Below are 14,022 nucleotides of genomic sequence, written 5' to 3'. Positions count from 1 at the left end.
TAGTATGGTGACAAAACGTTTGAAAATGAACCTTCCAGCTCAGTGAGAAAATATACATCTAGAACATAAACAACCCAAGGCATCTCACAGAATTTAAATAAACACAGATTGGCACTTTGACATGTAAGATCACATAGAGTTAGATGACCAATTTGTTGGTCGAAGCGGTCAGTTTTATTGATTGTCTTCTAGAAGAAAAGATGAATGGGGAGGCCAAGGAAAGCCATTTGAGGGAAATTATTCATGTGGGAATATCATGAGGCCCCATTGATAATGCTTTAGAAACAAAAAAATGAAACTGAAGGAAGAAGTTGCTTCAAGTCGTGTATGGAATGAGCTGCCAGAGATGTGGTGGAGGCTGATACAATTACAACATTTAAGAGACATTTGGATGGGTATATGAATGGGATGGGTTTGGAGGGATATGGGCCGGGTGCTGGTGGGTGGGACTAGATTAGGTTGGGATATCTGGTCGGCATGGACGGGTTGGACCAAAGGATCTGTTTCCGTGCTGTACATCTCTTTGACTCTAAGTGCCCAAATACACAAGGAGACAGAAACAATTTTCCTTCCATAAAGGAAGAACCATTAGGAAGGTCAGTAAATGTGGAAGTTTCTTTCAGAGTGAAGGAGACTATTGAGAGATAAAAAGTCGGTGACTTCATTGCAGTTTAGCCATCTCCAAAACAGTCAGGACATAAAGATGCCTTAAGTGGCTTAAAGTTAGTAAGAGTGAAGCTTGGCATACAGAGATTTTTAAGGTTCAGAGAGGAAGACCTCTTACAAGGTTGTTAAATGCATGAGTTTACAGAATGTGTGTTAAGAAAACGTGAGCTATGTTAGCATTTTGTTTTAGGCCCTCAGAAGGAGGATATTATCCAAGGAAATCACATCAAGTGAATGCAGATGTTTACCAGAAAGAAATTAAGTATAGTTATACCACTGAACTCAGAACTTCAAAGTAGTAACAGGGTGAACACTTCACTGGAGGTTTGAGAACATACATGGCTTTTGCTTCTGATATTTGTACTAAGACCATTTAAAACAGAGTTTGCATAGTTTCTTTTTATGTGCAGTTTGATATTCTTTTGTTAAAAGTACATGAGCAACCTCTAATGAATTTGTTCAGTGACTGACCACAATGATCCGTGAATTACAAAAATAATAGTTATGGTCTATTGACTATCAATTTGAATATGGTGGATGTGCTCCCTACTTGGAATCTATCTATCAAGCATATTGCATTCGGTGCGATGACAGATGGTGTCAGCCCAAATACTATGTGGATGGAGGCACAGTGAGATCCAGCTCTTAGAAGATAGTATTCAACCCCAAGTGTTATTGCTGTGGTCCAAGACTTTTAAAAAGTGGATTGGATATATTATGGCTACTTCCTGCCCTGGTCTTGCTTTCTCCATACAAGAGTAAATATTATAATTATTATTAACGTAATAAATATGCCAATATTTCAAATCCCAGATGCCTGGATATTGTCTGCAATTTGCATGTGAACTTTTTCGGTATCCAGAGAGTCATCCATAGTGCTGAAAATTGAACAATCATCAGTGGGTATTAAAGCATACACTACATCACATAGTGAACATCTCACTTCTGACCTTACGAGAGGGAAGGTCATCAATGAAGCAGCTGAAGATGGTTAAGTTGAGGACACTACCCTGACAAACCCATGATGAGATGATCTAGGGTTGAGATGGCGTTCAACAACCACAACAATCTTACATTGGGTATAACTCCAACCAATGGGCCCACTACTTTTCATAATTTATATAAATGATTTGAAAATGAGCATAAGAGGTGTAGTTAGTAAGTTTGCAGATGACACCAAAATGGGTGGTGTAGGGGACAATGAAGAAGGTTAACTCGGATGACAATGGGATCTTGATCAGATGAGCCAATGGGCTGAGGAGTGGCAGATGGCATTTAATTCAGATAAATGCGAGGTGCTGCATTTTGGGAAAGCAAATCTTAGCAGGACTTACACACTTAATGTTAAGGTCCTAGGGAGTGTTGCTGAACAAAGAGACCTTGGAGTGCAGGTTCATAGCTCCTTGAAAGTGGAGTCGCAGGTAGATAGGATAGTGAAGAAGATATTTTGTATGCTTTCCTTTATCTGTCAGAGTATTGAGTACAGGAGTTGGGAGGTCATGCTATAGCTGCACAGGACATTGGTTAGGCTACTGTTGGAATATTGCGTGCAATTCTGGTGTCCTTCCTATCGGAAGAATGTTGTGAAACTTGAAAGGGTTCGGAAAAGATTTACAAGGATGCTACCAGGATTGGAGAATTTGAACTATATGGAGAGGTTGATTAGGCTAGGGCTGTTTTCCCTGGAGCGTCACAGGCTGAGGGGTGTCCTTTATAGAGGTTTATGAAATCATGAGGGGCATGAATAGCGTTAATAGGGTCTTTTCCCTGGGGCGGGGGAGTCCAGAACTAGAGGGCATAGGTTTAGGGTGAGAGGGGAAAGATATAAAAGAGACCTAAAAGGCAACTTTTTCACACAGAAGGTGGTGTGTGTGTGGAATGGGCTGCCAGAGAAAGTGGTGGAGGCTAGTACAAGGGTTTGGAGGGATATGGGTCAGGTGCTGGCAGGTGGGACTAGATTGGGTTGGAATATCTGGTTGGTGTGGACAAGTTGGACCGAAGGGTCTGTTTCCATGTTGTACATCTCTATGACTTGTTATGGACCCTTTCCCTTTACACGTTCAGGAAGCAAACATGATGATAGCCAGGTGAACCTTCTTCATGGTTGTGGGTATGTTTGCCGAGCTGGGAAGTTGATTTGCAGATTTTTTGGAGCCTCCTGTGAAGTACTGCTGTACTGTGTCTCTTGGAATTTATTTGGTTCCATTTCTGCTGCTTCCAGTTCCAGTTGTACCTTTATAGTGGGCTGTATATTGGTCTAGGTCAATGGGTTTGTTGTAAGAGTCTGTGGTTGAGACCATGCTTCCAGAAATTCTCTGGCTGTCCTCTGTTTAGCTTGTCCTATGATCGTTCTGTTGTCCCAGTCGAATTTGTGGTCCCTGTCATCTATATGCATGGTTACCAGGGACAGCTGGTCATGGCATTTAGTGGCTAGTTGGTGTTCATGGATGCAGATTGCTAGTTGTCTGCCGGTTTGCCCTATATAGAGTTTCATGCAGTCTTTGCATAGAATCTTGTAAATTACGTTAGTCTTGCACATGATGGGTATCGGGTCTTTTATCCTGGTAAGTTGTTGTCTGAGCATGGCTGTTGGTTTATGGACTGTCATGAATCCCAGTGGTTGGAGAAGTCTGGCTGTCAGTTCACAGATGTTTTTTATATAAGGTGGCATGTCTTCGTCACGTTGTTTGTCTGTTGGGTATCTGCGGATGAAGTAATGGGGATATCCAGTCTTCGCGAAGACTCTGTAGAGGTGCTCTTCTTCTTCCCTTCGTGGATCGGGAGTGCTGCACTGTGTTGTAGCCCTTTTGAACGGTGTCCTAATGCAGCTTCTCTTGTGTGTATTTGTGTGGTTGCCGTAGTAATTCAGGACCTGGTCGGTGTGTGTGTGTGTGTGTGTGTGGCTTTCCTGTACACTTTTATGGAGCATTCACTATTCTGTGTTCTTTGTACCATCAACCCAGGAATGGAGGTTGATTGTTAGTTTCCTCCTCCCTCGTAAATATGATCCCTGTCAGTATGGTGTTGATGATTTGGTGTGTGTTCTCAATTTCTGTGCTCTTAATGATAACAAAAGTGTCGTCTACATCGCTGATCCAGAGTTTGGGTTGGACTTGTGGTAGGGTTGCTTGTTCCAGTCTTTGCATCACTGCTTCTGCTATGAGCCCAGAGATGGGTGATCCCATAGGTGTTCCATTGATCTGATCATATATTTGGTTGTTGAATGTGAAGTGTGTCATCATGCACAGGTCTAGTAGTTTGAGTATGCAGTCCGTATTGATAGGTTCCCCATCGTGTTGTCTTTTCTATCTGTCCAGGAGCTTGGCTATTGTCTCTTTGGCTAGAGTTTTGTCAATTGAAGTGAACAGTGCCGTTACATCACATGAGACCATTGCTTCGTTCTTGTCTATGTTTGTGTTCTTGATGTTGTCTAGGAATTCCTGTGATGATTGTATGGAGTATTTGGATATACCAGCCACGACAACAAATAACCAGAAGCAGCAGAAATGGAACCAAATAAATTCCAGAAGACGCATGTCAGCAGCACACAGGAGGCTTCAAAGCACTGAAGATGTCACCTAGACAGGGAATATGACGTCTGCAAATCAACTTTGCAGCTCGGCAAACATCCCCACAACCACAACAATCAACACTCGAGCTATAAATCTTTACACAAACTTTAGACACCTGCTTTACTTAAAGAAATATTCCTCTATGCTAGAGATTGGGTACAATACATTCATTTCATGAGTGAATGTAATACAGAAAGGAGATGACCTACCATGTCATTGATGGAGATAGGAAGAAATAGAGCAAGAATGGAGCCTTGTTGTACTCTGCATTTAATACGAAGTACATCTGAATAGGTCAAATCCAAACATGCAAATTGCTTCCTGTCTATAACAGAACTTCAGAACAATGAAAAAGCAATTTCTCAAACTCTGTAATATTACAATTTGGAAAGTAGAGTAGCATGGTCCCATGTCTAAAGCGCTCTTCTGGGATCCATGAAAACTTCCACTGTGTTATTTTGGTGCTGAGGAATTTGAGATTCTCTCCAACCCATCAGTGAGTGTTAAGTCACTATGCTATCCAGAACTTTTCACTGAATGAGTTCAGCAGATTATTGAAATGACAAATGTCAGAGCAAAATCCCAACTGCTCTGTGGATAAAGATATTTCTCCTCCATTCTTATATTGGGTGCATTAGCTACCATCATATGTTTATGGTTCCTAATTCTAAACTCTCCCCTGAGTATAAGCATCTTCTGTAGCTCGTACATTGAATTATAAGATTAGATTAGATTCCTACAGTGTGGAAACAGGCCCTTTGGCCCAACAAATCCACACCGAACCTCCGAAGAGTAACCGACCCAGATCCATTTCCCTCTGACTAATGCACCTAACACTATGGGCAATTTAGCATGGCCAATTCACCTAACCTGCACATCTTTGGACTGTGGGAGGAAACCGGAGCACCTGGAGGAAACACACGCAGACACCGGGACAATGTGCAAACTCCACACAGACAGTCACCCGAGGCTGGAATCGAACCTGGGACCCTGGTGCTGTGAGGCAGCAGTGATAACCACTGAGTTACCGTGAACATAAGAACTATGAGCAGGAGTAGGCCATCAGGCCCATCGAGCCAGCTCTGCTATTCAACAAGATCATGGCTGATCTTTTTGTGGACTCAGCTCCACTTATCCACCACCCACCAGAACTGTTAATTCCTTTACTGTTCAAAATTCTATCTGCCTTCAAACCATTCAATGAGGTAACCTCAGCTGCTTCACTGGGCAGGAAATTCCACAGATTCACAACCCTCTCAACTCCGGATCAACCTCGTGAACCTTCTGTGAACCCCCTCCAGTGCCAGTACGTCCTTTCTCAAGTAAGCTCTTCATAACCTTAAAGAATTTGACCAGGTCACAACTTCAGAATTTTTCTGTTCTGACAACACAGCCACAGTTTACTTAGCTTTTCCTGAATGTAATGCTTTTCTTATTTTTGTTAGGATATTGGTAAATCCTTCTTGCATGTTACCCACTGCCTTTCTATCCGGTTGGTGCAGGTTTCCTGTTATTTTGCTGTGCTTGTGAATGTTTGAAAATGCTAAGGAATAAAAATAAGTACTTTAGGTAAAGGAATTCATTTTTGAAAAACTGATTTACAATTTTCCTGGAAGAAGGGATGCTCTCTCTTTTGCGGCAGTTCGGCACCTAATTGCATCAAACCTTTGTATTCCCTGTGTTTAGGTACACTTTTATTGCGGTAAGGAAAGGAGTTTCAGGATTTTAACTCAGCAATAGTAGAGGAACAATATGTCATTCTAAGTCAGAATAATATTTGACTTTGCTTGGAGCTTGACAATTTTAGTAATGGAAGCTTGGGAATACACTTGTTAATTAGAGATGATCGAGGTTTCACGTTTGGAAAGTCCTGTTGAATAAGGCTTAGTCAGTTATTGTAGTACATCTTGCAGATGGTATGTTGGAACGAATGGTTAAGGTGGTGGATAAAATGCCAGTTGAGTGGGATAATGTTGAGCCTATTGAATGTTGTTTGAATTGCACTCATCCAGATAAGTGAATTGTGTTCCATTACATTGTTGACTTGTGGCTTATAGATCTTGGTAGAGTTTGGGGAGTCAGGGGGCTAGTATCTGCTACAGTATTTCCTGCATCTGACCTGCTTTTATTACCACAGTATTTTATGGCTTGTCCAGTTAAGTTTCTAGTCAATAGCAATCTCCAGCTTCTGATATTTGGGAATTGTATAATGTCAATGAACACCAAGGGAGGATAGATAAAATGTCTTCCATGGAGGTGGTCATTGCATGGCACTTGTATGGGGTGAATGTTACTTGTCACTAATTAATCCAAGCCTGAATGTTGTCTTGGTCTTCCTGCATGAGGGCAAGGATTACCTGATTATCTGAGGAAGTGCAAATAGTTCTGAACACTGTGCCATCATCAGCTAACATTCCCACTCTTGACCTTACTGATGGAAAGTTTATCATTGATGAAGCAACTGAAGATGGTTGGGCTGGAACACTGTCCTGACGAACTCCTGCCACAGTCCCTTGAGGCTGATGAGTAGCCTCTGACAGCCACAACCAGCCTGCAACAATCATAACGACCTTCCTCTATGCTAGTTTTCGTGCAGAGTTTTCCCTTTGATTCCCACTGACTTCTTTTTCACTTGGGCTCCTTTTTGTCACACTTTGTCAATTTTTTTTAATATTATGGGTGGTGACGCACCTTATTTCTGGAATTCAGTTGTCTAAGCATTTAATTTGTTTAAAAATCTGACTGTAGCATCTCCAACCTTCAGTGACATCTTTTCAGTATCAGTAAGTTAGAACACACTACTGTTTAGTTGCAGTTTACTAATATCTTGAATTGAAATTAACCCTGTACTCTTGGGGAAAAATGCTACAGATTTTTGTACAGTTTGACCTGTATTTGTTATTTTATTTCAGTGAAACCTGGGTTCGAAGCCACTGAATACAGCAAAATGGTCCTAGTGTTCCCCAGAATTTCTCTGAAGCCAGAGGTGGAGGCATATCTCCTAAGTGTCTTTAAGAATAAAGAGGTAATGATCCTTTTAAAGAAGTGGCATTCAGAAGAAGTAAATTGAAAAGATACTATTAAAAGTTATGAAATACCAGATAGTGCTCTGACTCAATGACATAAGTTACTAAGGCACGTATTTAGACTGTAGTGATTGCTAAAATTCTTTGTAATGTAAAAGGGAATGAACAAATTAGAACCCGAATATTCAAAATAATTTTTGTGAAATAATTTAAGTATTTCATTCCTGAATTCCTTTAAGTAGTACGTTTATGTATAATACAAAACCAAAAATAATGTAAAACATGGTTGGATTTTTGCAGCACTGTAATTAGTTTTCAATCATTGAATATGATCTTCACTGATTAAAACATCAGTTTGTGTATAACTGTGAAAAGGCACATTTTGTCAAAGCTTTTTGTTTGGCACTGATCAGCATAATTCACAAGAATACCAATTGGGAAGATCAAGCATAGAGTCATACAGCATGGAAACAGACCCTTCTGTCCAACCAGCCAAACATAATTCCAAAGCAAAGTCCCATTTGCCTTCTGGACCGTATCCCTCCAAACCATTCCTATTCATGTATCCATCTAAATATCTTTAAATGTTGTCATTGTACCTGCATCCACCACTTCCTCAGGAAGTTCATTCCACATGTGAGCTACCTTCTGTGTAAAACATTTGCCCCTCTTGTCTTTTTTTTAAATCTCTTTCCTCTCACCCAAAAATGTGCCCCCTAGTCTTTAAATTCCCCATCTTAGGGAAAAGACGACTACCATCAACTCTATCTATACCTCGATTATTTTATAAACTTCTATCAGGTCATCTCTCAACCTCCTACGCCTCCAGTGAAAATAATGTCAATGAACACCAAGGGAGGATAGATAAAATGTCTTCCATGGAGGTGGTCATTGCATGGCACTTGTATGGGGTGAATGTTACTTGTCACTAATTAATCCAAGCCTGAATGTTGTCTTGGTCTTCCTGCATGAGGGCAAGGATTACCTGATTATCCCAGCATTATCCATCCCTTTCTTTATAACTCAAATCTTCCAAACTCGACAACACCCTGATAAATCAATTCTGAACCCTCTCAAGTTTGATAATATCCTTTCTATAAGTGGGTGACCAGAACTGGACACAGTATTCCAGAAGAGGTGTCACCAATGTCCTGTACAACCTCAACATAATGTCTCAATTCCTTTCCAATGTCTGATGAATTGCATCAAACAGCAAGTCCTTTTCTGCTGATTGCAACAAGCAAAGTACTAGCTGTACCCAACTACAAAATAGTCAGCAGATATTCAACTTGAAGTGCTTCTGAATTCGGACAAAATTTGCTGGATAATCCTGAATGTGCAAAGAATAGTGCTGAAACAACTATATTGACATAAATTGATACACAAGGCCCTGTTCTCTGCAGATGGAAGGAACATATACATGTATAGGCACTGCACCTGTTTCAACTCTATGAAATAGGTAATAGCCATTCACTGGTTGATTTCTCAGGACAATGCTGTAAACAATCAGAGTCAACCTCCCTGGTTTGAAATTTAAATAAAGTATGCAGTTAACTGTCAATCATTATTAATGGCTACATTCTGTATAGTAGCATCGCTACCAGTCAAAATCCATTGGTCAATAAATCATCATTATCTTCTCATTGCAGGGTAAATATCAGTTTTGCCCTTGGGTCAGTATTCTTGCAAATGGTCCTGCTTACTTTTAGAGGCGTTTTCTAGACAACGTTCCATGGCAGATCTGCAGTATAGTCCATTCAAGGACTCCGCAGAAGCAATGGTGTGAATTGGCACTGTAACCATGCCCCCTTTTGCACCAGCAGATGTTGTTTATCTTGGTTTAAAGGACACTGCAGCAATTATTTAGAGACAGTAAGTGAGGGGGGTGGAGTGCAAGGGTTGTGGAATCAGTGGTGGGACAGTCAAATGTCTGCTGGTTTATGGTTGCAGTTCGGTATGGTTTCAGTTCTGGGCAGTATGGTAACACAGTGGTTAGCTCTGCTGGCTCACACCACCAGAGGCCTGAGTCCAATTCCAGCCTTAGGTGATTGTGTGAAGTTTGCACGTTCTCCCTGTGTCTGAGGGGCTTTCCACTGGTTGCTCCGGTTTCTTCACACCATCGAAACACATGCAGATTAAGTGGATTGTTCATCCTAAATTACCCCGTGGTGTCCATGATGTGCAGATTGAGTGGATTAGCCGTGGTAAATGTGGGTATACAGTGACATGGTTGGAGGTGGGTTTGGATGGGATGCTCCTTGGAGGGTTGTGCATAGTCAGTGGGTTAAATAGCCTCTATCCACACTGCAGGAATTTTATGATTTAGTGTGGATCTGGAACCAGGGTGAGGGGTGGCTTTCACAAGTCACAGTGGGAGAATCTGGCGCTTGTGGAAGATCAATGGTGAATCAGTTTCAGTTTTACAGTTGGCTAGGAATTAGAACAAGACTTCATCACTCCGATTTTTCCTAGTTAACTGTAAGGTAAGTGAAGTAGAACTCTCTGAGGTGAGGTCGCTAATTTCAACTGGGATTTCCAAAATTAACCTTACTGATAATTCCTATGGAATCAGCTGCATTAGTACTCCCATATGGTCCCAAAATGCAACTGGTACCTACACTTCAACAACAATCATCTTCCTAATGCATTTGCTGGGTCTTTAAGTCTTATAATTGTTTACTCAATGCACCTAAAAACTGACTTTACTGTACCACTTAATCATGTTTTTTTAAATTCTTTATTTTGAGAATATTGTTGTATTTTTAGATTCTGGCAAATATACAATCTGAACAGTCCAACTTTAAATTTGAATCTCTACTGAGCCGTTTATCGCATCCTCCAGCTTTCACATGCATTAGGGTCAATACTTGTGCAGCATCCACTGATCAAGTTAAAAAGCTGTTGACTGAAGAGCTCCAGAAGGTTTGATCTGCTTCAGTTTGTTCATATTTTAAAGATGTTAAATCATTCTGTGACTTCACCAGGCTAACCAGATTTGCTATCTCGTTTTCTTTTCTCTACAATATTTTGTCTGAATGTAATATGTTAACTATCAAAATAAATTTACATCAAAATGAGGTTCAGAACAACACGATGATTAATTTGTTTACAAAAGTTACCAGCACGTTGTTCTAATTAAATTGTTGAGTTATGAAGTTTAGGAGTACAAAATTATTTATTTTAGTTTAAGTACCTATACAATTTATGTTTTGTGTGTACAGTTGTGTGCCATTGGCATGTTATGTTGCAAGTTGATTGAAGATGTATATCTGTCTAATTTCCCAAGAGATTTTCACACACCTGCACAAACTCCAATGAAATGCGTTGAGATACAATTTCAGACAGAGAAATTACCTGTCTGTCCTTCAGGAAATTGGGAATGACTGATAATTAATATGTTGATTGTTTGCTGATTTTTAAAAAAAAATATTTGTCATTGATACTCTGTGGCAAAAAATTTGTAATATTGGAAATTGCTAGTTAAAATCACCACATTTGTTTACAATCAGATGCACATTTAAGAGCAAATAAAATGGATTCGAAAGGCAGAAAGCACCTTTTTTGGCAAACAATCAAACTTTTGAACACTTTGGTCTTACTTACTGGCTTTCTGGGGAGTACAAAGCAAAAGTGCATGGGTTGCAAACTTTCTGAAGTGAATGATAAAACTGTTCAATTCAAAAATGCTAAGAATATCAGTAAACTGAAGTCGAAATTTTCCTTAAAGCAAATCATGCCATCACAAAACACTAGTCACGGAGGTTTTGAAAAACTAGATATTCATTGTCTCTTTATAATTGATGCTTTATTTGACTGTATTCTTCCAAAGAGATGAATTGAGAGTTCAGTATAATGCCTGCTTTACTTGTCTGGTCCAAATGAAACTCTCCTGCATTGTAAACATGCATGATTGGACTTGTAGGTTTAGAGAATGATACCTGGACTTAAGAGGTTAAGTTATGAGGAGAGATTATATAAATTAGTCCTGTTTTCTCTAGAATTTAGAAGGTTTAAGAGATGATCTGATCAAAGTCTTCAATATATTAATTGTAAAAGACCAGGTAGATAAAGATAAACTATTTAGATTGATTGATTGTGGATTCTGGAACTAGGAGGCATAGTCTGAGAATTAAGGCCAGACTATTTGGAGAGATGTTAAAAGCAATTCTAAGCAGAGGTATTAAGGGATATTGGCCAAGGCATATATATGGAGTTAAGCCACAGATCAGCCATGATCACATTGAAAGGTGAAACAGACTTACGGGGTTGAATGGCCTTCTCCTGTTCCTATGTTCTTATCAATTAGATGTAGAAGTAGATTATTTTGCCCTACAAGCTTGCTCTGCCATTAGCTATGTTCTTGTCTCATCTCTGTATATTTCATAGAATATAGTTATAAGTAATACATGAGATGTTATTCAGTACTGAGCTTAGAGCAGAAGAAGCCTAAAGCAAGGAATATATTTTTAGAAGCAAGGAATCGTTCATTTAAAAGCATGCTGCATGCTTTTGAAGAAGAAACTAAATTAGTGTATGAGAGTTATTTATGTTTAATTCACTCAAGGTTTTAAGAGAATTTCGCAAAATTATATATATTGTTAAAATTAAAAATATTTTGGTGACTTTGAAGATTGACTTAACTATATTACTTAATTTATAGCAATGTAAAGGATGGCCTATGAGTGATATTCCAGTACTGGAACATCCAGAGCTTCCAGATGTTCTTCTAATACCAGTTATTGGTCCTAGGTATGGATATAGACTAAGATTGAAGAAAGAAATTCACTCTAGAACGCTCATTAATGTTGTTCATTCACTTTCTGCATTTCTCCTTCCCAGATACCCCAATGTTCTCCCTCTGCCTTACCACTTCTCCCCACCCTGCTCAATCTCCTTTCCTCTGCCCAACCTCCTGCACTTACTTCTTTTCCATTCTCCTCTTACACTCCCTCTTTCGCTCCCTCTCTCTCTTATCTCTGTTTTTCTCTCTCCCACTCTGTCCCTTTTTCTCTCCTCCCTTTTTCTCTCCTCTCTCTCTCGCTCTCACACACACTCCATTCTCTATCTCTCCTGCCCTCTCTGTCTCTCCTTTTTCTCTCTATTTCTCTTTCCCCTCTCTTCATCCCATCTCCACCCATGACCCCTCAATTTAACCTGCGCCTTGTCATCTCTTATCCTTTTTTCCCTAAAATAAGTCATGATTTGAATTTTTTTAAAGATAAAACTGTCCTTACTTTCTTAATATACATTTGAAATAGATTGTAGAGTGCATCAAAATAGATTGAAAGGAATCTAATTCAACATTATGTATTCAAGGAAATTTGTTTGAAAACAGTTATTTCCTGTTTCCAGGATAAATCTGCAGAGGCACTCCATAGAAGTGATTGTGGGGGCACAGTGTGGGAATGCTGTACTTCGTGGAGCACATGTTTTTATCCCTGGCATCCTCTCAGCTCCAAAACGTAAGCTATGTTTATATCATCTTACTGGTCCACTTTGAAGAAAATTATTTTCATTCTGGAGTGTACAGTCATGTCATAAGTTTAAAGGTTTGGTGTACAGTCTTTCTAAATTATATTGTTCACTGCCATATCACATGATATCTTTACTCATTTAGTCTAAAGAGATTGTGAGTTAGAACTATATGTAAACAAGTCTAAAATATCATTTTGCATTCACCCATTAAGACTAACCAAAGTTACAAACAAATAGTGTAAAAATCCTTCTATAAAGTCCAAAGTTAATCCTAGATTTTGCATTTTACTTCTCATTTATTTATCCAGAAAAATGAAAATGCTCTTCCTTTGTTTCAGTAATGAGAGATGGGGATGCTGTTTCTGTATATTCCGATATTGGTGGCAAGTGTAAAAGAGGTGCAGTAGAGTTCGTGGGATCAAAAACATTTGTAGGGAATGGAATTGCTGAATTAAGTCGTAGTGAAATATTTTCCTCAAATTGCACTTTAAGGTAAATGTTTTGAAGTATTGTGTGCTTTTGTGCACAGTTGCTTTATTATTTCCAAAATAACCATATATATTGAGTCATAAGCAAAATTTCTATTAATCTTATCAATCTTGTCACGGTGCTTGATAAATTATAGATGTGATCCACTCCTTGAATATTTTATTCCTGACTTTTGTAAAAGCTTTGTAACATGTCCAACAATTATTTGAGATTTGGGACACACATGGTGCATAAATTGTTTAAAGAGTTTTAACTTTTAACGATGTATTTTAGAAATGAACGTGAACCATAGAATATCATGGTTATCTTATGGAGCAGTGGTAGTGTCCCTTTTTCTGAACTAAAAAACCCCTTGTTCAAGTCCCAACAACTCCAACAACTCATAACATCTCTGGAACTGTTGGTTTAAAAAAATTGCAAAATAGGATCATAGATAATAGGTCAATTCATTCATCCTACTGATCTCATTCCACTATTCAGTTTTATCCTGACTGAACTGTACCTCTGTCTCCTCCCACCAATCTTGGTTACGTAATCATTAACTAAAGCCGATCAAAGTAATTTTTGAAATTTTTAATTGACCCTGCAACAATAGTTTTGGGAGGGAGACCTGTAGATTTTAACTGAAATTTGAAGATGCAATTCCTGACAATATTTCTAAGTGGCTGAGCTTTAACTTTTCGGCTGTGCTCCTTTGTTCTGTACTCTCTCACTGATGGAAATGATTTCTCTCTATCTATCCTATAAACTCCATTAAACAATCTAAGCATTTCATTTAGATCATTCCTTCAGCT

The 14,022-nt window shown here is 39.1% G+C and overlaps 1 protein-coding gene across 4 annotated transcripts in view; it reads left to right on the top strand.

The window, feature by feature from the left end:
- Nucleotides 1-14,022, top strand: part of nsun6 (NOP2/Sun RNA methyltransferase 6) — a 37,153-nt gene that overhangs the window by 1,687 nt on the left and 21,444 nt on the right. Inside the window, exons 1-6 of one of the 4 annotated variants that reach the window (XM_087987373.1) lie at nt 4,922-5,560; nt 7,151-7,263; nt 10,031-10,186; nt 11,925-12,013; nt 12,617-12,726; nt 13,078-13,231. In XM_087987373.1, the coding sequence (XP_087843499.1) occupies nt 5,560; nt 7,151-7,263; nt 10,031-10,186; nt 11,925-12,013; nt 12,617-12,726; nt 13,078-13,231 (623 nt within the window). In that variant the 5' untranslated portion in view covers nt 4,922-5,559. Of the gene's footprint in view, nt 1-4,921; nt 5,561-7,150; nt 7,264-10,030; nt 10,187-11,924; nt 12,014-12,616; nt 12,727-13,077; nt 13,232-14,022 lie in introns of those variants that run through there. The other 3 variants (XM_043690408.2, XM_087987372.1, XM_043690410.2) reach the window with 3 other exon arrangements.

This window comes from Chiloscyllium plagiosum, unplaced genomic scaffold (genome assembly GCF_037043375.1).
Source record: "Chiloscyllium plagiosum isolate Xiang-an unplaced genomic scaffold, Cpla_swu_hap1 HiC_scaffold_5, whole genome shotgun sequence".
Lineage (NCBI taxonomy): Eukaryota > Metazoa > Chordata > Chondrichthyes > Orectolobiformes > Hemiscylliidae > Chiloscyllium > Chiloscyllium plagiosum.
This window is presented reverse-complemented; position numbering and strand designations above follow the sequence as displayed.